The sequence below is a fragment of the Strongylocentrotus purpuratus genome, unplaced genomic scaffold (assembly GCF_000002235.5).
Source record: "Strongylocentrotus purpuratus isolate Spur 01 unplaced genomic scaffold, Spur_5.0 spur5_scaffold_21, whole genome shotgun sequence".
NCBI lineage: Eukaryota > Metazoa > Echinodermata > Echinoidea > Camarodonta > Strongylocentrotidae > Strongylocentrotus > Strongylocentrotus purpuratus.
In genome coordinates this window covers 12878137-12901668 of record NW_022145607.1, presented here as the reverse complement: position 1 = coordinate 12901668, position 23532 = coordinate 12878137, and the positions used below count along the sequence as shown (strand labels likewise).

The 23532-nt window shown below is 40.1% G+C and overlaps 1 protein-coding gene and 1 non-coding gene across 3 annotated transcripts in view; both read right to left on the bottom strand.

The window, feature by feature from the left end:
• LOC582001 (DNA topoisomerase 2-alpha) overlaps nt 1-5017 on the bottom strand; it is a 32701-nt gene extending 27684 nt beyond the window's left edge. For both annotated transcript variants that reach the window (XM_030994986.1, XM_030994987.1), the window contains exons 1-6: nt 4859-5017; nt 3184-3366; nt 2350-2437; nt 1850-1913; nt 1197-1342; nt 188-285 (exon numbers count right to left, since the gene is read on the bottom strand). In XM_030994986.1, coding sequence (XP_030850846.1) covers nt 188-285; nt 1197-1342; nt 1850-1913; nt 2350-2437; nt 3184-3366; nt 4859-4882 — 603 coding nt within the window. In that variant the 5' untranslated portion in view covers nt 4883-5017. The remainder of the gene's footprint in view (nt 1-187; nt 286-1196; nt 1343-1849; nt 1914-2349; nt 2438-3183; nt 3367-4858) is intronic.
• A 488-nt stretch (nt 5018-5505) lies between these two features.
• TRNAS-UGA lies at nt 5506-5587 on the bottom strand. Its single transcript has one exon. It is a non-coding gene; the product is annotated as a tRNA-Ser (tRNA).
• Nucleotides 5588-23532: the final 17945 nt, after the last annotated feature.

Sequence of the window (23532 nt, the reverse complement as noted above, 5' to 3'; positions counted from 1 at the left end):
TGTAACAATTACACTTGTATGTGATCTTTATTTAACAATGTTAAAGTGCAAAAAAAACATCAACAAATCAGTGAAGGGGACGGGACGGGAGTCATTTTTTTTTAATTTTTTAGGAGGGTATGATTAGTGAATGATAAATTATTTATTGGTTGGTTTGTTGAATGAACACTTGGGTTGTAAGACTGACCTGCTTGAATTTCTTTCCATAATCCTTGCTGGCAGTAGAAACGGAGAACTTCTTGCTGAAGATGTTACAGAGTTTGGCACCATAGCCATTACGACCACCTACAAACCAAACAATGAATGCAGAAGACATTAAAGATAAAGGTGAGTTCTGGTAATGTGATTGCATTGTGAAAGAAAAGGTGTGGAATGGATCAGAAAAAGTTGATCATATAGCATGTAAGTATTGGTGTGTAATGCAAGGTTCCTGAGTCATGAAAATCATCATAAATTTGGCCCAGTCTTGGTAAAGTAACAATCACTGTACACAGAAAGATGTATATGGGACAACACAAATGGTGACGGGGCTACCCGGGCTAGTACTACCTTGATTTCCTTATCTTTCTATGCTCATTACTCAGCCAGTATACATTTTCTTCCAAAATTGTTTGGCACATGACATTTATTTGTAATCTTGAACATTCAGTGTAAGTTTCGTTAGATTCTGTGAGAATTCATTTTCTTTTTTTTACCAGAACTCAAGTTTATCTTTAAACATGACAAATTGTGATATTTCTAGAAATGACAGATTGTCTTTAAGCAAGCAGCAACCCTAAGAGAACAATATCTTTAGTCTAAATGATCCTAAAAGTAATGTCAGATTAAAATCAGAACTATATTTCAATGTTCAAACTTTCAAAACACTGTTAGATTTGATAAGACAAGTATGCATGTATGTTGTTTTTTTTCCAGAGAAACTCTTAGTCATATCTAGTTTCATACATGCAAGCTTTCTGCTAGTCTTTAAAATGTGTATTTAATTACTAGTATAAAAAGTCTAGAAGTAATACACCAAATTTGTGTACAATCTTTTTGTGTTACTACAAACTAAAATGTGATGATTTACTCTCACACAATACAACAGAAAATGAACTTAGTCAATGAACAAGCATAGATATTAAGCCTCAACAGTAAATGCATTTTAAGTTCAAGTTCTTGCTCATTCTGGCAACCTCTTTGAAACGTCCACCCACCTGTGACTTTCTTTTGCGTGTCGTCATAGTTACTGGATGTCAACAGATGGCCGAAAATCATCTCTGGTACGTACATCTTCTCTCCCTTGTGCTCCACTACGGGAATACCCTTCCCGTTGTTCCACACACTGATTGTGTTGTTCTCACTAGACAAAATAGAAAGGTTTAGCAATAACGTTGAATTCTGAGTGAATCATTACATTTTTCTCAAAGTTTTAGCAGAGAGTGATTTTTTCGTACATTATTACTATTGTTCTCAATGGTCAAAACTGGTCAGAGACTTGGAATTTTATTAAAGCACTGCCCATAAGATAAAATATACCACAGAGATACCCTTCCAAATGATTGAAAAAACAGATTGTGTTCCCTTCACTGACAAAATAGAAAGTGTAAGCAGAGGTATTGAATTTCAGCACAAATAATTTCTACCAACAATACCAATGAAAGTGTTCTCATTGGCATAATAAAGATCAAGTTTCCCACCCCCCCCCCCCCCAAAAAAAAAAAAAAAAAAAAAAAATTTAAAAAAAATGGTGAGTGATGATAATCAACACAACTGAGAGGGAGACAGATATTGGTATTACGACTAACTTATATGATTACAATTGTTGATCATTTCATTCACTAGGGTATTAGCCTAGGTTGATACTCACGGGTCAATGGTAATCTTGATGCAGTTCATGTTAGGATCTCTCTGCTTATTATCAGCAGCATTCACTGAAAATAAAGAGGAAGATTGCAAGTCAGTGAATTTGGTAAACGGAAAAATGTGTTCATTACGTTGTAGGAAACAAGATGAAGTGTGCCAAGGATTATGAGACAATCTCTTCTGCACTTATGATGAAAGCTTAGATCTGATCAAACTTCATATGTTTTAGTACTTTCATTTGCAATGAATGGAATGTCGATTGTCTTCATGAACTCTCTTTCCCATGATAACAACTGAATATTGATTTAAATGATATCAAAGCAATAAAGTTGATTGAGTTTGATTGCATTTTATCGTCTTTTCCCTTTCAATTCATCTTAACTGGCTTATTTGTCATCATTAATATCCCTTTTGCACTTTCTTGTCTATCTCAAAGTCCATCTTGAGATGTAATATCCTGACTTTTGTCTTGGACTGTGTATTAATTAGGCAAGTGTTACCTACCAAGGATTTCATCAAAGATCTTGTAAAGACCAGGCACAAATGTGATTTCTCTATTCACAAGAGTTTCTCCATCTATCACCCACATGGCCTACAAAGAGAAAGAATTGCGAAACAGAATATAATGATTTAGATTATTGCCTGAATCTAGATAACATTTATTTAGTGCATTTTTAATTATGTTAAAAATCAAGCACTACATGTATGCTACTTCCACACATAAGTAAAATATAAGTGTACTTTATAAATCATTGAGCATACTTGAAGATCAAAACATTGATTCATTCAAGTAAAATTAAATATAATTCCACTGTGCCCTCAGACTTTGTCCGATACTGGGAATAAAAGTCAACATTTGTATTTTCCTCAATTCCCACACTGTCAATGCTTCTATGGAGACGGCGAAATTCATTTAAATAAATATGCCTTTTAATTGATTAGGCGAATGACTGAATGTATTGTATGAAAGTTTTGTCTTAACAGGGATTAAATGTTTATAAATTGCTTTATTCCAAGATCCTAAATTGAGGTAATTTTGTTAATTGTTAAAACTAGAAACAGGTTATCAGATATCATCTCCTTGATGTTCATAATAATCACAGCAAATGTGTACAAAATAAAAATAATAAAAATAAATGAATCAAGATCTTAATGACATTGTGTGCCCAGCAGTAAAGGATTCACAAGATTATTGATATTTGATATTAATATACTTCACTATGATTATGAATCCCCCAACAACTTTCTATTTTAATAATAGGTCCATAAAAATGAATAATTACAGAGAAATAGAGCAGTAGTTATAGACTGTGTCAGTGACAGTGTCTTTTGACATACCTGTGTCAGCGGCTCAGTGGATCCGATATAGGTGTCAGGGCGGAGTAAGATGTGCTCCAGTTGGGTCTTCTTCTGGTAGATCCGCTCCACCGAAAGACGCTTCTTACCCTTTGACCCCTTGCCGGGCTGGCCAGGAGACGGGAGGTCCGGGATATCATTTTTCTTAGCATTGTCAAAGAGGGTCTGTGGATAGAACATACATGTAGAAGCAGAATAAGTTCACATGATTCAGGTTTTCAGTGTGCAGAATTGGTAATCAACTAGAGTAAATTGATACAAAATTACATTTCATAGTTTTTAGAACGTTTTTAAAATTATGAGGTAATTCAGAGCACCTGATCTTTAGAGAGTAATTCCACATACGGTAATCAAGCTTTCCAAGTTTAAAAGATAAACCCATCATAAACTCCAGCAAAGCATAGAGAGTCAATGCTAACAATGCGTATTGACCTCTAGCACTGCATACTTGCTGTCAGTGTGAGGCAGGTATTATTAGACCTACATGTATACACAAATACATGTATACACACCACACAATATTGCATACGGTAGACTGCACACAATCATGCCGATGCAGCTGTAAGCAAAGTTTGACAGTAGACTTACAATTTGAATTTTTAAATTATTTTTTTTAACATCAGTAACTTTACTGCTATTTAGGTGTCATCAGTTGTCACTATAAAAGACCGAATTTGAGTTAAATCAGTTGAGTTTTGTACAGTGGTGTTTGAAATGTTGAGAATCAAAAGCACAGCTTACACAGCCAGGATAGTGATGCTCCTATGTGTGTCGGTAACATGATTGTTGAAGGTTGATGAAAAAACTGTAATTTTTGTATGAAATGTTATTCCTTCTACACGTAGATCTACTGTCATGATAACTCCGGGAAGCTCCAACACTGCGGCGCCGGTGTTGGAGCTTCCCAGAGTTACTGTCATGACAGTGTAGGCTACTAGACTAAGTATAGTACTAAATTACTAACCCTCTAACATGCAAAAAATCCTGAACAAATTCTCAAACCACAGTCAAAGCACAAAGATATTTATGGTTTTCTTTGAAGGCGTCACTAGACTAAGCGACACCCTCTAGTCTAAGTCTAACAGTAAATTCTCCCAAATTTTTTCCATGAAAATAAGACATAAGACAGGCTTTTAAAAATCTTTCAACTTTTAAATGTCTCTCTGTCTCTGACTTGATCTCACTTTCTCAGTTTCAATCATGTCTCTCTTTCATTCAAATTCATTAGCCTACTCTCAATCTCATCATTTCAATTTCATAGTCTAGATCTAGCCTACTCTCTTTTATTAAAGATCTTACAAAGTTACAGCATGCCAATCAGAATCTAACAGTTCATCCTGATTCGAACACATATAAACAGATTACAGATAACCAATTCACGTACTGAACGCAGGGTTCAGTCAGCATGATCACCGATCACGACCCTAGGCCTGGCCTGGCGACCTGGCTTGGCCTGCGCTGCTGACCTGTATTTATGTATACCACCACTATACGCGCCCTAATTTGCCCAGCGATGGAGTGGCGGCGACCCAGCCCAAGCTCTAGGCTAGTTGATTGGTGGCAAGGGAGTCCGTGGCTGATTTGCGGCTGTGCAGTCGACAACTCAAGCTAAATTTCATTCGATAATTCAACGAATGTCATTGAATGACAATCATACCTTTAAAGGTCCATCAGATGCCATGATCTTTCAAGATTGTCTTCCATCAACAGAGGCAAACTAAGTAGAATCTGAATTTAAGTTATGATTGTCAGCTTTACAACGAACGCTTCATACCAGTGCAGCGAGCATGATCAGAATGGCTACAGCATGCACAAATGATTTGAAATTCCGCCGCGCCTCAACGGCGAATTTGACCAATCAGCGGTTGTTATTTGCCTACTATATACGTCACAATGAGTAGTAGGCAGCGCATACATGTGTAAGTTGATCGTTATGAAAATCTACCTAGTCTACGTTATCTCTTCTATTTCTACAGAAAAGCTTTTCAATGAAATGTGTTGAATTAAAAAGTTGGTGACATACAAATACAAAGCTCATTAATGCTCCATTTAAGTTCACCAAATACAGTTTGAAGTTTGCATGAACCATGCAGGCCTGGCATGATGAACTAATTTTATTTTATTTTTAAGCCGTGGCATTGCCATTGATTTAGCGAGGATCTAGATCTTCTCTAAACAAGGAAGGGAACAATTCAAATGTTTTATTTATAAGTTAAAAAGCATTTTCTTCATACCGGAGACTTATTTATCAGTAAACTTCAATCGAATTGTAAAAAAATTAAGAAAAAAAAGAAAAAAGGATAACGCTGCGAGCAGGGTTCGAACCTGCGCGGGAAGATCCCATTGGATTTCAAGTCCAACGCCTTAACCACTCGGCCATCACAGCTCCCGCCTCTCACAGAGTTGGTATTTGCGATACATTCCAATTTTAGACAGGTGCGAATACGGTATACAGTACAGGGAACTTATCGGAAGATGACAAGTGAAGTGGCAGTCTCAGAAAACACCAGGGTAAAAAAGGTGGGGGCATGGAGGGCCCGGGCCCCCACCCCTGGCAAAAAAAAGTTTACATAAAAGCTGGTATTTTACCTTTTCGCTTGTTTGTTTTCAAGGGGGGGGGGAGTGTTGAGAAGAAGACAAAACTGCTCACTGTTGGGTAAAATATCACGACAACCACCCCCCCCCCCCGCCCCCAGCGTTGAGCGAAAAAGGAGCTAAATCCATGAAGAAAATAATATTGAAAAAAAATCCTTATTTACTGGTCGAGGGTATACACCTCTAATATCCAAATATGAACATAATATATTACTGTTTTTGAAAGATGATTTACTCGGAAATACCCAAAGTGGATTTAACTCCTTTTGTAATCAAACTTGGTTTCAGCATTATATAGAAAATAATAAAGCGGGTCAGCTTAATTGTTTAATGTTAAGCATGCAATGCAGAGCCCCCCCCCCCCCCCCCCCCCGGTCACTCAGACTATCCTGAATTGCGCATCTACCCGGGGCACTACCATGCAAGTATATAATTCTTACTAAAAGAACTATCTTTGTATGTTTTATAACATAATTTTGCTATAAATGACATTATAAAATCAATTGTGATATAGTGGTGTAGACCTAAAATGAGGAGCGAGGACCATATTTGGTGATGCTGCCTCAATCTCAAATGATAGAAAAGAACATTTTGAAAATTGGAGTTGTCCAACTTGTATCCTTCAAGAATTGCCCTTTTTTGATGAAGAGTTATATAGACGTAGATCGTAAACCCTGCGCCGGTAATGAGTCGAACTTAGAACGTGACACGAATCTTATTAAGAATGTAGGTCAAAGTTATAGTATTTATGATAAAGGATTGTCAATATCCCATCTTAATGTTAGAAGTTAACGAAATAAGAAAGAAGAAATTGAATTAATTCAGTTGATTTATTCACAATGTCTGAGACCTGGATTGACGATTCCTTTACTTCGAACATCTTAGACATTCCAGGTTACATCTTCGAAAGGAGAGATAAATGTTGTCGAGGTGGAGGAGTTGGGTGTTACATAAGAAATAATATAGGATATGTAACAAGACGTGATCTTGAAAAAGACGATTTGGAAATAATGTGGTTTGAATTGAGGGTTAGAAATCGATTACCATTAAGGCTGTGAAGGGTAGTCGAATGCTCGAGTACCCGCACGGTTGACAACTACTCGGGTACGATTTCTCGTACCCGAATATTCGGCCGCAAAAAAAAAAAAAAAAAAAAAAAAAAAAAAAGCCGCAGCGTTAAAAAGCAACGAGCTAAATGTCAAGCGCGAAGCGCAAAAGTACAAAAAAGAAGTAGAGAGTGGGAGAGAGAGATAATGAGAGATAGAGAGGATACAGGCGCGTATGCAGAGGGGGTCACCCCACCCCCCCCCCCCCAAAAAAAAAAAAAGAGAGAGAGAGAGAGAGAGAGAGAAAGGAGAAAGGAAGAGGACGTAGGAAGAAAAAAGATTAAGGGTTGAGAACGGTACAACGAATCATCATCTTTCTCTAATAATGTAATGAAACGTCAAAGCTTCGCGGGGGAGGGGGGGGGGGGGGAACTGAATTCAGACAAGGATTAAGAGTCGAGAATGGTTCAACGAATCGTCTTCTTTCTTTATTAATTTCATGAAACGTCAAAAAAAACTGAATTTTTGATTAGGATTAAGAGTCGAGAACGGTACAACAAATCGTCTTCTTTCTCAAAAAATGTAATGAAACGTCAAAGCTGCAGCGCTTTGCGCGGGAGGGAGGGAACTAAATTCAGACAAGGATTAAGAGTCGAGAATGGTACAACGAATCGTCTTCTTTCTTTATCAATTGAATGAAATGTCAGAGCTTCCGCGCTACGCGCGGAGGAATGGGAATTTCATTCAAACAAAGATTAAGAGACGAGAACTGTACAACGAATCGTCTTCTTTCTCTAATAATTTAATGAAACGTCAAAAGAAATTGAATTTAGACAAGGATTAAGAGTCGAGAACGGTACAACAAATCGTCTTCTTTCCCTAATAATTTAAAGAAACGTCAAAGCTTCGCGCGGGAGGGGGGGGGATGAACCATGGCCCTGGGAAGCGGGGGTGCTGGGGGTGCTGCAGCCCCCCCGGAAATTTTTCAGGGGGTGCATAGCACCCCTGCAATTTTTTTGTATGATATATTTAATGTAGACTACATCATTATGCTTCGTTTACGAAATTGTCACAAAGCCGACAGTCACAAATTATGCTTTTTATTATTATTATTTAAAAAAAATTTCTTTCACAAAATCCTATAACATACCCGCGACACAAGTGCGTGGTGACAGCTAATAGTACATGGGTCTGGTGCCATGCAAAGCTTGCAATATGCCAATCTATGTGTACAGCGATGATTGCATTTTTTTGTGTGTTGACAATGGAAACCAGATTGCTGGAAACTGAATTCAGACAAGGACACGATACAACGGATAGTCTTCTTTCTCTAATAATTTAATGAAACGTGAAAGCTTCCGCGCTTCGTGCGGGAGGGGGGGGGGGAACTGAAAATTCAGACAAGAATTAAGAGTCGAAAACAGTACAAAGAATCCTGTTCTTTCTCTAATAATTTAACGAAACGCCGAAGCTTCCGTGCTTCGCGCGGGAAGGGGGGGGGGGGCTGCATTCGGACTTGAATTAAGAGTAGAGAACGATACAACGAATCTTCTTCTTTCTCTAATAATTTAATGAAACGTGAAAGCTTTGCGCGGGATAGGCGAAATGATTTCAGACAAGGATTCAGAGTAGAAAACGGTGCTACAACGAAATTATTTATGAAACGTGACAGCTTTCGCGCTTCGCGCGGGAGGGGGCTCGGGGGGAGACTGAATTTAGACTAGGAATAAGAGTCGAGAACGAAACCACGAATCATCTTCTGTCTCTAATGATTTAATGAAACGCGAAAGCTTCCGCGTTTCGCGCGGGAGGGGGGGGGGGCAACTGAATTTAGACTAGGATTAAGAGCCGAAAACAGTACAAAGAATCGTCTTCTTTCTCTAATAATTCAATGAAACGTCATAACTTCTGCGCTTTGCACGGGAGGGGCGACACAAGAATTAAGAGTCGGGAACGGTACAACGAATCGTCTTCTTTCTCTAATAATTTAATGAAGTGTCAAAGCTTCCGCGCTACGCGCGGGTGACGGAAAACTGAAAAATAACTTAGTTCCTGGCCCCGGGTTAATAGTGTTAAATTTGTAGACATTGGGACATTGGAATTAATATACTTGTCGGTAATTGGTGGCTCGTTTTGTCAGTAATCGGTGGCACCCCCCCCCCCCCTCGATCGACGCCTCTGATAACACAGTTTATACACTCGAAATAATTTTTGCAAGTACTACTGGTGAAGTACCAGGCCCAGGGGTAGATCCAGCCAGCGGCAGGGGAGGGGGCCCAATTCGTGAGAAAATATTTAGCGGCGAAACAGCCGGCCGATAATTCGCATAGTGGGGGAGGGGGTTGGGGGGAGGGGGTAGTGAGCACTAATTTTTTGTTTTTTTGCTCCCGCAAATTGAAAATCGTGCCGGCTGATAATTCGCTCAGCCCTCCCCTCCTGGATCCACCACTGGTGTCCAACAGTTTTCCACAAAATAACTAAAATTTCTATTGTGCAAAATGTATGACTCCGGAGAGTCTTTGCATTTTAGAGTTCCTAGATAATATGCTTTCCTTAAGACTCTCATTACCTTAGCCTGCTTATACACTCTTTTAATTCAATGGACTTGAAATTTCTCTGTGCATTAACCTGTACAACTATAATTACTTTTACCTCATTTATCTCTAATCTTTTTTTTTTGAAGAGCACCTAAAAAGATTGTAAAATAGGTGTTTGTAGTAATATTTTAATCATGAAGTTTGTATCGTTATGCACGTAATCAAGAAACTAAGGTTACCTGTTTACGATTCTTTTCCATATGGTGTTTTAATTATTATGATAATCAGAAAGATTTGATTGCCGTGCACTAATCAAGAACCTAAGGTTACCTGTTTACGATTCAATTCCATATGGTTTTTTAATTATTATGATAATCAGAAAGGTTTGATTGTCATGCACAATTTTATAATCAAGTACCTAAGGTTACCTGTTTACGATTCTATTCCATATGGTGTTTTAATAATTATGATAATCAGAAAGGTTTGATTGTCGTGCACTAATCAAGAACCTAAGGTTATACCTGCATACAATTCTACTATTCCAAACGGTGTGTTTATTGTAGCTTGTTTTATATGTTAAGGAGTATAATCAATCCATCGGAGTGAAAACATGATTGGAATTAGTACATACAATCCATGACTGTGCAAATCGATATCTGGGGGCAGGCAACGTTCGGTCAGATTTTTTAGCTTTATATTCAAACAACGTTTTGCGTAACTTTTTAAAGTTTTGTTAACAAAAAAAAAACCTATAGACGCCCTGTATATATTTGAAATGTTGGTTTATTTGCTGAGAGAATATAACAAAATTGTTGCTGAGACATGTTGAAGAAAAATGGTCTAATGGAAAAAGTAATAGATTACACTTTTCTGCTCATTATTGAATACAGGGAGGGGAAGTCCACCCTGATATTAAGTTAGCTTCATTAGAAGCAGCACAATAATTTGGGTTTTCTGTTGTACGCAGAAATTGTTTGTATTCTTTCATCAATATTCGACTTTAAACGCATTTGTTTTGAAAACCCTCGCAGAAATATGTCTTAAAGGTACTATGTCCCTTTTGCAGCCAACCTCAAATTCTGTAGAACTTTGCAGGAATTATGAATATGTCATGTATGTCCTATCTGTGAAATTTAAACGTTAGCAGTGTCCTCATATTCAAATTATGCAAGGAAACCCGTTTACTTGCTAGACTTCACTGTCAGACACTAATGAGTGACTGACTGGCTTTTTTTCTTCTTTGGTAATAACATACATGAAAAGAGTTGTACAAGGGTACATGAGCATTTGTCTACATCAATAACCCACTTCTTGTGAAGGCCAAGATTAAACTGATTGAATCTTTGCGCAGCATAAAACGTATGACCATTCGATCGGTACAATTGTCTGAAAATCAAGACTATTACTTTTGGGCTCTATAGCCCTAAAGTCGATTTGACAACTAATAGTCGTTATTTTCCCACTTGAAGACATTTTCAAGCACCACCTTTTTTAGGGAAGTTCTAAATTAGTATTATCTTTCAAATGCAGTTGGAATTTAACTTTTTCATTTTTTTGGCCTGCAAATGGGACATAGTACCTTTAAATTAGATCCTCTTTCACATTATGATACAATTTGAGTCAAGTTGTCATTGACGTAGTGGGGGGGGGGGGGGTGAAGGGAGGGGCGATTCCCCCCTCCCTCCTCCGCAAAGTGCCGAAGCTTTGACGTTTCATTAAATTATTAGACAAAGAAGATGATTCGTTGTACCGTTCTTGACTCTTAATCCTTGTCTGAATTCAGCCCCCCCCTCCTGCGCGAAGCACGGAAGCTTTTACGTTTCACTAAATCATTAGAGAAATAAGACGATTCGTATTACCATTCTCGACTCTTAATTCTTGTCTGAATTTGGTCCCCCCCCCCCCCTTCCTGCGCGAAGCGCGGAAGCTTTTACGTTTCATTAAATCATTACAGAAAGAAGACGATTCGTATTACCATTCTTGACTATTAATTCTTGTATGAATTTAGTCCCCCTCCCCTCCTGCGCGAAGCGCGGAAGCTTTGACGTTTCATTAAAATTATTAAAGAAAGAAGACGATTCGTTGTACCATTCTCGACTCTTAATTCTTGTCTGAATTTGGTCCCCCCCCCCCCTTCCTGCGCGAAGCGCGGAAGCTTTTACGTTTCATTAAATCATTAGAGAAAGAAGACGATTCGTATTACCATTCTTGACTATTAATTCTTGTATGAATTTAGTCCCCCCCCCCCTCCTTCGCGAAGCGCGGAAGCTTTGACGTTTCATTAAAATTATTAAAGAAAGAAGACGATTCGTTGTACCGTTCTCGACTCTTAATCCTTGTCTGAATTTCAAAAATGTTTTTTTGTCTGCTCATTTTTCTTCCTACGTCCTCTTCTTTTTCTCCCCCTCTGTTTTTTTTACCGGTTTTTTTTTTTTTTTGGGGGGGGGGGGGACGCGTCTGCAGTCAGAGGCACATATTTTGATACCTTGTCCGCTCCCGGAAACTCAGGGGATTAAAGCAATATATTACGGTCAGACAAGCATTCAGGGGCCCGCCTTAGGGGTCGACGGTGCGGATCACCCCGGAATCTCAGGGGTTTTAGGCACTAAATTACGGTCAAATGAGTACCAGGGGGCTCGCCTTAGGGCCGTTGGTTGAGTCCAGGGGACAGAGCCCCCGGAAGCTCGGGAGTTTTAGGCGTTTAATTACGGTCAGATGAACACATTTTTATACCGTATTTGTGCCACTGGCAGGACACTGATTGGCGTGAGGTCCAGCGGGCGGAGCCCCCAGAAGCTCAGGGGTTTTAGGCATTAAATTACCGTCATATTAGAATCCAGGGGTCCGCCTTAGGGCCCTAGGCGGGGTTCAGGGGGCAGATCCCCCGGAAGCACAGGGGTTTTAGGCATTGATTACGGTCAGATGAACATATTTTTATACCTTATTTTTGACACTGGCAGGACACTGATTGGCGTGGGTCCAGCGGGCGGAGCCTCCAGAAGCCCAAGGGTTTTAGGCACTAAATTACGGTCAGATGAGTATCAGGGGGCCCGCCTTAGGGCCGTTGGTTGAGTCCAGAGGGGAAGACCCCGGAAGCTCAGGGATTTTAGGCGTTTAATTACGGCCAGATGAGCATATTTTGTTATACCTTATATTGTTGTGACACTGGCAGTTAACTATTCTTTCTTTCTTGCTCTTTTTCTTTCTATTTCTCTTTAATATACTTTGTCAAAAAAATGTGTGTGGGGGGGGGGGGGGGGGGGGAGGTGTAAGCTCCCGATCCCCGCCGTTCCGCGGGCCCTGACATGTAGGCACCTCAAGAACCATATTTCTTGCCTGGCTGTAAATTTAGGAATTGGTCATTTTACAACAAACGCATAAAAATGTATAATTTACTAAAAAATGAGGAAAAATCTCAGAAAATTATGTCATTTCAGCATTATGTGTAAACCACCGTAACGGTTATGGAATCAGAAATAAACCCCCTCCCCGATCAAGACGCCAGTGCCCCGCCCCCCCCCCTGATCTACACTTTGTTGGCGGAAAAATCGCAACTGATCTCCCCTACCTGTCTTCTTTCTCTTTTTGTTTTCTTTCCCTAATTTCTCTCCACATTTTCTTTTTGGCCCCGGAAATTGGAAAAATTACGTCGTCAGATATTTCGTTCAGTGGCTTAGGGGGAAGTAACACTCCCCCCTTTTTGTTCCTTGTTTTATTTTTCCTTCTTTTTTTTTCTTCTTTTTTTCCTTCTTCCCCCCCCCCCCCCTGGATCCGCCACTGACCAGACCACCGTCTTTGTGCAATGTGCAGCAACGAAGCATATGCAACGTCTCGAGACGTGACAGATCACTTTTCTCTAACTTCTAACTAATCAGAAGGTCTCGTTTTTTTTTTCTCTCCAGGAAGTGAAGGTGGACATTAATGCGCCAAATGTGGTTCTCAAATTGCAAAAGATCCCTACTCTTAGAGGGGGTAGGAGAAACCAATTTTACATCATATTACTCAAGGAAGTGTGTGAAAATGCGACTAATTTGTGGTTATAAAGTTGCAAATGCTTCCTACTCTGGATATATACGTGTATATATATGTATATATATATATATATCTCAGCACCCCCGGTGAAAAAATCGTTCCCATACCAGGGCCCTGGGGTGAACTGAATTCAGACAAAGATTAAGAGTCGAGAATGGTACAACGAATCGTCTTCTTTCTTTATCAATTTAATGAAATTTCAGAGCTTCCGCGCTATGCGCGGAGGAAGGGGAACTTCATTCAAACAAGGATTAAGAGTCGAGAACGGTACAACAAATCGTCTTCTTTCTCTAATAATTTAATGAAACGTCAAAAGAAATTGAATTAATACAAGGATTAAGAGTCGAGAACGGTACAACGAATCGTCTTCTTTCTCCAATAATTTAATGAAACATCAAAGCTCCGCGCTTCGCGTGGGACGGGGAAACCCCCCTTCCTGCAGCCACCCCCTATATAGGGAGCGCGCTTCGCGTGCTCACCACCGCCCCCCTAAAATAAAATCCTTGCTACGCGCTTGAGAGGATAATAACCCAAGTTGCAAGCCCACATGGGTCCCATATTCTCTGAAATGTTATCTTTATTGAGGGTGACTTGACAAAATTAATAACTTGTAAGGGAAGGGGTGTAACCTGCCACACGTTTCTACCTCTTGGTTGCTTTGATCCATTGCCGAAAATATTTTGGCACCTATCATCCCCCAATCACGGATAAAAATCGACACCGTTGTGACCAACAATGACGGTCGCATACTTCTGGGTACCCATTTAACACCTGGGTGGAGAGTAGCAAGTGCAGGTTAATATCTTGCCAAAGGATATTAGTGCCGGTGTCGTGATTCGAACCCTCGACCTGCGCATATCATACTCCCGCATGACAACATAAATATATAGATAATAGAAAGATATAGATAACGTGAAGAAAACCTTAATTTCGGATCATGGACGAGGGCCCATTATACAAAGACAAATACACGATCAGGTTATTAAAAAAGTTACAGAGGATGCATAAATGAAATATTACATCCTAATTTCTTTGTTTTGCCATTGTTGGTGAGAGAGGCTGTAAGGCGTATTCATCTGCGCGCAATGTATTGTTGAATTTCTTTACTCGGTAGCAAAACTTCGGGGGAATTAGGCAACTCCCAGCCCCCCCCCCCCCCCACATCGAAGTAAATAATTTGAAAACACTAAAATGAACTTCACAAATAACATATAAATTGAAAGTTTATGAAATTTTCTGTAAAGAGTAATTTGGAGAAAAGCTCGCAACATTTGTCAATGTCTTACAAATTCCTCGGGGGGTGATTGTCATTGGAGGTAGTTGTCTTTGTGGATAGTTGTCCTCGGAGGATGGGGTAGTTGTACTTGGGGGAATTGTCCTCGGGGAGTAATTGTCCTCGGGGTATGTGTTCGGGGGTAGTTTTCCTCGGGGGGGTAATTGTCCTCGGGGGGTAGTTGTCCTCGGGGGTAGTTGTCCTCGGGGGTAGTTGTCCTCGGGGGTAATTGTCCTCGGGGGTAATTGTCCTCGGGGGTAATTTTCCAGGGGGTAATTGTCCTTGGGTGGTAATTGTCCTCGGGGGGTAATTCTCTGGGGGGTAATTTTCTGGGGGGGGGGGGGGGTAATTGTCCGTGGGGGTTAGCTTTCCGGGTGCTAATTTTCCGGGGGGTGATTGCCCAGGGGATAATTGTCCTGATTCGATTTCCAACCAGTACAGGTCTGAATAAATAATGCCAGGGTCCCAGACCCTGCAGTACGAACGAGGACATAATGTTCTTTCCACACATGTTGTTCAGTTCTATAATAAATAATTATATACAAGGATGCAATGAATGATTTGTCTTTTCTGTCTAAGTCCTATCAGAGCCAAAACATTGACACTTAGAATATTTCAGAAGTGTCCGTGACCAAAAGGTCGACAATTTGGACATTTCAATATATTTCAATAAGCACAAAATAATTCCAGAATTCAGTCTGAAAATATCACATCACACACTGCATACATCAATATTATTATCTCCATTAGATATGAATTTACTGAGGAACTATAACTGTAATTTTATTACCAAAGATCCAAATCTAAAATCGGAGTATGTACATCAAATTCAATTTCTCCTTAAATCCCACATTTAGATAATAAATTCATTAAATCAGTAAGAACTGCATTCCATATTAATATGTAATCTTCCCTTTAATTATTCCTATTTAATTTGAATAAAATTGGTACTTACAATGCTTCTTTGGAGTGAAGTCTGAGAAGAGAATAAGAATGAATTGAGAACGTCCGAATGGTCTTGCAAAATGGCGATCTGAGAACTTGTGCCAAATTGTCTCCCGCCCCGTATTTATACCCTTCAAATCCGGCAACGTGATTGGTCAAAAGTTCACACATATTTACGCGCCACTTTTAACCAGGCCGACCGGCCAGATAACCAAAGATCCTCTGAATAAAATAGCACCGTCCACGTCATATTCAATGCAACTCAAAATCTCTCGCGGGAAGTTTAAAAGGTATATTCCTGAACGCGCATAGACCTACATGTACATTATCTCACAGGAATAATACAAAATGGTTACCAAGGAAATCTAATAATATGAGAAATACCAATGGTGAGTACCTGCTTCCACAACATTATATACATGTATGTGTAATTCTTGAGAATTAAAGTTTTAAAAGGTGACATAAGGTGTCTCACTTTAAGAGAGGTATTTCAGTCCCACACATTGTACTTGGTGTGGTAAAACGATCTAGAGTTCTACTCGTATAGAAAGTTTATTTATATATCTTCTTGCCATCTCCCTCCTGTTTCTCTCCTTCAAATCCATATGAAAGATAAACATGTATATTTTATGTACCCGCCAATTGTTTAATTAAAGAAAAAGTAGAGGGGTGGGGTCAAAAACGCCACACTACACCCCACCTTTTAAACTTTGCTGTCCTCAGCGAATAAAACTTATTTTATTAAAAAAAATGTACATTTATGAGGGAATCGGTATATAGGTCTATACAATAATAAATACATCAATAAGACATACAAAATATTAAACTAATAGCTCGTCGTGAGGGTAAAAGTGGGACGTTTTCTTCTCATGTAGAACGCTTTTTCCACCCACATTCACAAAAGTTTCTGTGGTAACTGAAACACACTTAAGCTGGGTAATACCGAATTTGGGGGATTTTACATGGCAAGTGAGCTCAAAGTCGTTGCTCTCGCTCTCTTTGACGATGGCCATCCTTAAAGGAGGCACCACCTGTTCCTCGTCACTATCACTCAGGCTCAGCTCTGCCTCGGTCTGAGACTCCATCTCCTCCCCCTCTGACTCACTCGCCTCTACACTCAGCTCTGCCTCCCTGGTTTGCTTTCCCTCTTCGATTTTCCTTGCTATTCTTCTTGCCATCTCCCTCCTGTTTCTCTCCTTCTCCTCCTCTCTTGCCTTCTCCTCCTCCATTGCCTTCTCTTCCTCTCTTGCCTTCTCCTCTCTTGCCTTCTCCTCTACTTGTCTGCTTCGCTTCTGCTTCCTCTCACTTGCGTTTCGCTTACGGAGGAATCGGATCGACGCTACATCGTAGGGGTTGTGTTTGGTCTCCGGTCCTTTCATTTGGTGCTGCCGTTTCAGGTGACGCACCAGATGCTCCTCTTCCTCCGACTCATAGTCGCATCTTCGACACTGGTATGTGAGGTCGGAGTCATGACCTTGCTGTAGGTGTCCCTTTAGCTCTGGGTAGGTGTCGTATTCAAGGGTGCATTTCCTGCAATGGGGCATCTGTTTGAAAATATAAAAATATTGAAAGACATTTAAAGATGAGGGTTTATTCTTCAGTGTAACGTTTGGGAATGTGCTTGACTCTCTCGGGATTTCTTCTAGATAATGGTTGTTGAGTCCAATCCTTCATAGCAAGACCCTCATAAGCTTTTAACCTATCTAAGTGCACCACTTTAGGTTTGCATTTCCTACTTTGTTGGATCCTATATACTACATCAGACATCTTGTTAGTGATCATGTATGGTCCTGTCCATTTAGGTATGAACTTGGGGCAGACACCTTTTTCCCTATGTACTCCACTTAGCCATACCCAGTCCCCTGCCTGAAAACTTCTTAATATTTATTGGGTGTTTCTGTCATAATGTCGCTCAGCTTCATGTACATCTTAAAGCTTCTGACGTAATTCAAATGCATAGTCTGTTTCTTTTGGTCTTTCAGGAGATGGAGATTGAACCAAGACACCAAGTGGCAATGGGATTTCTCTACCCATCATCATCATTGCTGGAGTTTCACCAGTTGATTCCTGAACGGATGATCTATATGCCATCATTGCAAGGGGCACTTTCTCATCCCAGTCCTTCTGATTCCTGTCTGGGTCGAGTATGGAGGCAACAGTGCACACTAAGGTATGATTGAATCGTTCTACAAATCCATCCCCCCTAGGGTGTAATGGGCATGTCCTTGTCTTCTTTATACCTAGTAACTTGCATACTTCTGCCATGACGTTGGATTCAAAATTGCGGCCTTGATCCGTGTGCAATTCTTTGGGTATGCCAAATCTAGAAATAAACTCTTGGACCAATACTCTAGTTACAATAATTGCTTCTTGGTTTGGCAGTGGATATGCTTCTACCCACTTGGTAAAATAGTCTCCTACTACGAGGACATATTTGTTTCCTCTCTCCGTGGTGGGCAAAGGGCCTAATCAGCCGCAACCCTCTCTAGGGGGGCTCCAACACGATATTGTTGCAACGGGGCTCTTGCCCTCTTAGGTGGATTCTTCAGTTTTGCACAAACATCGCATTTCCGGACCATTGACCGTACATCTGCTGTTAGTCCAACCCAGTAATACCGTTTTTGAACTTTGTGTAACAGTTTGTTCATTCCAAAATGACATCCAGTGTTAGAACTGTGTAGTTCGAGCAGAACTTTGGGTCTCAAAGCACGTGGGAGTACTATTTTCCAATTGATCTGTTTTCCATTGTCTGATTCCCATCTCCTAGTCAGTACTTCATCCTTGACTTCTAACAAGTTCCAATTTATCCAATACTTCTTAGTGGCGGTAGAGAGGCGGGATACATCCTTCCAGTCAGGCCTATGTTCGTTCTGCTCTTTCCAATACATGTTTCACATCAGGATCGTGTAGTTGGGCTCTTCTAATGTCATCATAAATTATGTAATAGTCGGTGACAATAATTACTGTATTGCTCTTATCCTATCAGTTACTTCGTCCTCTAAGTTCATTATGGAAGTCATTGTTAACATATAGGTAACATGGTAACCCAACTATTTGAAACACATAAATAGAAAACATTTAATTTCTGAAAAATGTTTAATTCTACTATTTACATCATTTATGCATTTACTTATTCATTATTGCAGACGTCCTCAGCTTGACCACATTGACGACAAGGGCGGCGTGAGAGGCCATCAGCATTGCAGTGTTGTCTTCCTGCCCGGTGCACAAGGGTGAGTCTATACTGACTGATAACTTCTAACCAACGTGCTAATTGTCCTTCTGGGTTCTTGAAGTTAAATGACCATCTCAATGCTCAATGGTCAGTACGAACGGTTACATCTTGACCATACAAATAGGGTCTGAAATATTTAAGGAAATAGATGACGGCGAGCAGCTCCCTGCGTGTCACGCAATAATTTTGCTCTCTCCTGGACCAAATCTTTGTCCTAACTGACCAGTTTACTGTACGTAATTCTCTCATGTGGAGCCAAACTTCCAAGTACTTTCAGTGCCGGACCATATGCAGTCTAGTTGCCAGATATTGTCCCGCTTCCAAGTCACTCCAACCATTGAAGTTCATACACACTTCAAAATGTCTTTGATAGTTCAGCCACGGCATTTTACCGCTAAACTTCTCGGGTACTAGTACATCTTTCCGGAAAGAGGTTCGTCTTGTGCGACCTACCACCTCAGTTGGGTCTCTACTATCAACATACTGAGCATCTAACCGAAACTCCTGTGAAACCCATAGAAGACATGGGTGGATGCTGGTCCAATAGAAGCTTTCTGTTGGTCCATCAGCATTTCTTTCTGTGGGTTTGTGTTGGTCCAATAGATATTTTCTAATGGTTTCTGTGGGTCCATCATTTCACTTTCCCTATTGAAACCATTAGACACCAATAGCTCCAATGGTTTCTGATGGTCCAATAGGATCGGATCCTAATGGAATCTCTCTCTTCCATCATAGGCCCGTCGCCACTCATTCACACACCATCAGCACAAGTGCATCAGCACCTGGACGACAACCACATTCAGAACTTAATAAGCATTTTCTCGCACATGCATAGGTGCATACGTTCGCTCCACACTACTCAGGGATAGGTACCACAGAGTACTCACTTAGCCTCTCGCTGCATAGTCTCGCATTTTCTTACTCTCTCTCTCTCTCAAACTTATCCGAGCTGGAATCAATGGCGTAATAGGGCCGTTTGCATCAAGCAAACTGTTGGTTAAATAAATCAATCCAAACTCACCATTCTCTATCTCTCTCTCTCTCACATGACAATTGCAGTTACCTCTCCATCAACATCTTCTTTATCAATCAGGTCTACAATTATTGGTCAGGCAATTGCTTCAATAAATAATTCATATGAACAAATTTGAAAAAGATCAATGAGTCATTTTGTGTACCTCCCACACAGACGACGTACGTTCGAGTGCACTAGAGCGTAACACCAAGGTACCAGACTCGTCGATTTTTATGAAATAGGGGTTTATCGTAGAAAACTGGTGAGAGTGTGAATGTCAACACCGCTGTGCGTGCGTGACTTGTCAAATCTCTCTCTCTCTCTCTCTCCCCTTTTCTTCTCCCGAAAAAAGAAAACAAATCAGGAAATTATATATGTATGTCTAGTAGATGCAGATGCACATCACAATACATAAGTCCATTGTCATCCCTCCGTCTAAGATGGGCGGGATCACCCTGCAATATGAATACGCGATTCCTTCACTAGCAGATCGACCAAGATAGATCTGCTCATGTAGCGAGTTCAGAGTGCCGTTAATTTGCTTAATTTCAGGAAAACTAAAGAATCTAGTGTCTCGTGAGATATATAATATAATCCCTACCCACCTTTTTTCGCAAAAGATCGTGGCGAGAATACTTTGTAATAATGTTTAACTTGAACTTTAATAATGTATAACACAGTACAGGTGCGTACGCAGGATTTTTTTCAAGGGGGGGGGGGGGGGGGTTAACATTTTCAAATCGGGCCGATAATTTCGCACTCGACTCAGCCAGCCGCTGAATAAGCGGGGGGGGGGGGGGGGGGGGGAAGGGTAAGAGGAAACTTTTTTTTTTTTGGTCTCGAAATTTTAAAATTTGACATTTTGCTCCGTTGGGGGGGGGGGGGGGAGGTAAGGTCACCTTGTTTAGGTCAGCCATGGGAATATTTATTTATTTTATTTATTTATTTTTTATTCAAAAAAACAAAACAAAACAAAAACCAAAACCAAAGGGGGGGGGGGTTTGGTTTTTTTTAGGGGGGTTTATACACATAAAAATACCAAAGGGGGGGGGGTTTAAAGGTACTATGTCCCATTTGCAGGCGCAAAAAATGAAAAAGTTAAATTCCAACTGCATTTGAAAGATAATACTTATTTAAAACTTCCCTAAAAAAGGTGGAGCTTGAAAATGTCTTCAAGTGGGAAAATAATGACTATTAGTTGTCAAATCGACTTTAGGGCTATAGAGCCCAAAAGTAATAATCTTGATTTTCAGACAATTGTACCGAATGGTTGTACGTTTTATGCTGCGCAAAGATTCAATCAATTTTTTTTTGGCCATTGAAAGGAGTGGTATATTGATGTAGACAAATGCTCATGTACCCTTTACAGCTCGTTATTACCAAAGAAGAAAAAAGCCAGTCAGTCACTCAATAGTGTCTGACAGTGAAATCTAGCAAGTAAACGGGTTTCCTTGCATAATTTGAATATGAGGACACTGCTAACATTTAAATTTCACAGATAGGACATACATGACATATTCATAATTCCTGCAAAGCTCTACAGAATTTGAGGTTGGCTGCAAAAGGGGGACATAGTACCTTTAACCCCCCAAACACCCCCCCCCCCCCTGCGTACGCGCCTGACACAGTAACTGGTGGAATGAATTCCGCAACGATGGTAAAGATTCAATTTATGTAACAACTGCAGTATTTACGATGCTTACACATGTTATAAGCATGAACTAGTCTAGGTTACATGGTATCTTAATCCACTTGTAGTACAAATATTTATAAGTTATTTAAATTACGTTCCAACGTTTCTGTCTTATTCGAACCTAGTTCCCAAGTCAGTGTTAACTCTTCTTTTCATACTCATTATCCCCTTGGCCTAAACCGTGTTGTCATAAAACCTCGCTTCTCAACTTGCCAACACCATTTCTCCCCTCCTGGGCATACCTGAACCAAACTTTCCCATCTTAAACCGTAGTCACTACCTTCTGGTCAGTGCTACTTTCAGAAACCGACGCTTATACAAACTGGCCTCAGAGATTCTATCTCTCCAAAACTATGTCTAAAGAAATCTTAACGAGGGAACAACTTTCTTGTTTAATCTGAACCATAACTTCTCAGAGTTTAACTCTTAATTCACATATATATAAAATGTAATTACTAAATCAATGCATGGCGGTGAACTAGCAGGAAGGCCCTTGGCCTAAAATTCATTTACTCGAGTCGAGAACAGTACAACGAATCGTCTTCTTTCTCTAATAATTTAAGGAAACGTCAAAGCTTCAGCGCTTCGCGCGAGAGGGGAAAACTGAATTCAGACAAAATTAATAAGGCTTATTTAGAGTCGAAAACGGTACAACGAATCGTGTTCTTTCTCTAATAATATGAGGAAACGTCAAAGCTTTCGCGCTTCGCGTGAAAGGGGGAAACTGAATTCAGATGAATAGGGCTTATTAAGAGTCGAAAACGGTACGACGAATCGTCGTCTTTCTCTAATAATTTAATGAAACGTCAAAACTTCCGCGCTATACGCGGGAGGGGGAAGCTTCATTCAGATAAGGATTAAGGGTGGAGAACAGTACACCGAATCGTCTGTTTTTTCTCATAATTTAATGAAACGTCAAAGCTTCCGCGCTTCGCGCGGGAGGGGGAGAAACTGAATTAAGACAAGGATTAAGATTCGAGAACAGTACACCAAATTTGTCTGCTTTTTCTCATAATTTAATGAAACGTCAAAGCTTCCGCGCTTTACGCTGGAGGGGGGGGGAACTGAATTCTGAAAAGGATAAACAGTCGAGAACGGTACAGCAAATCGTCTTCTTTTTTATAATAATGTAATGAAACGTCATAGCTTTCGCGCTTCGCACGGGAGGGGGGGGAACTTCATTCAGCCAAGGATTAACAGTCGAAAACGGTACAATTAATCGTCTTCTTCTCCTAATAATTTAAGGAAACGTCTAAGCTTTCGCGCTTCGCGCGGGAGGCCCATCACCCTCACCCCTTAATGAGCGCGCTTTTAAGTGATTCTCTTGTTCACTACCGCCCCTTCATAAAATAAGATCCTAGCTCCGCGCCTGCATTAAAATATATAGCTATGATGCTGACTAAATTGAAGAAATAATACGTATATTTATGTCGTCGAGGAAAATGACTATTTTGCGAATATGCAAGTACTATACATAGTCCATAGGAAAAACAATTTAGCCTTCGGCCCCAGGTTTATAGGGTTGAATTTGTAGATATTGGACATTTAATTTTGTCGGTAATTGGTGGCTAGTTTAGTCGGTAATCGTTGGCCTCTACACCCCCCCCCCCTCCACTGAAAAAGGTCTAGCGACGCCCCTGGCCTCGTATATTAAATAGAACGTCATAACTTGATAATTATATGTTTATTTTATTAGTAAGTACAGTAAAAACACGTGCGACATGAATTTTGTGCAATTGCGCCGAGATAGTGATTTTGAGTGACCAGTGCCCTTTCACGCAATGGCTCAGAGTCTTGTTCTTCTTCTTCTTGTTGAAATAGTTGAAATAGTTGAAATATTTATTGGTTACTGAATCATCATAGGTTATAACAATAATGTGACAATGTCTTTACATGAGTATAAAACATAAGTTAAATTACATTTCCACATTCAGTAAATCATAGATACATACGCTCGAAG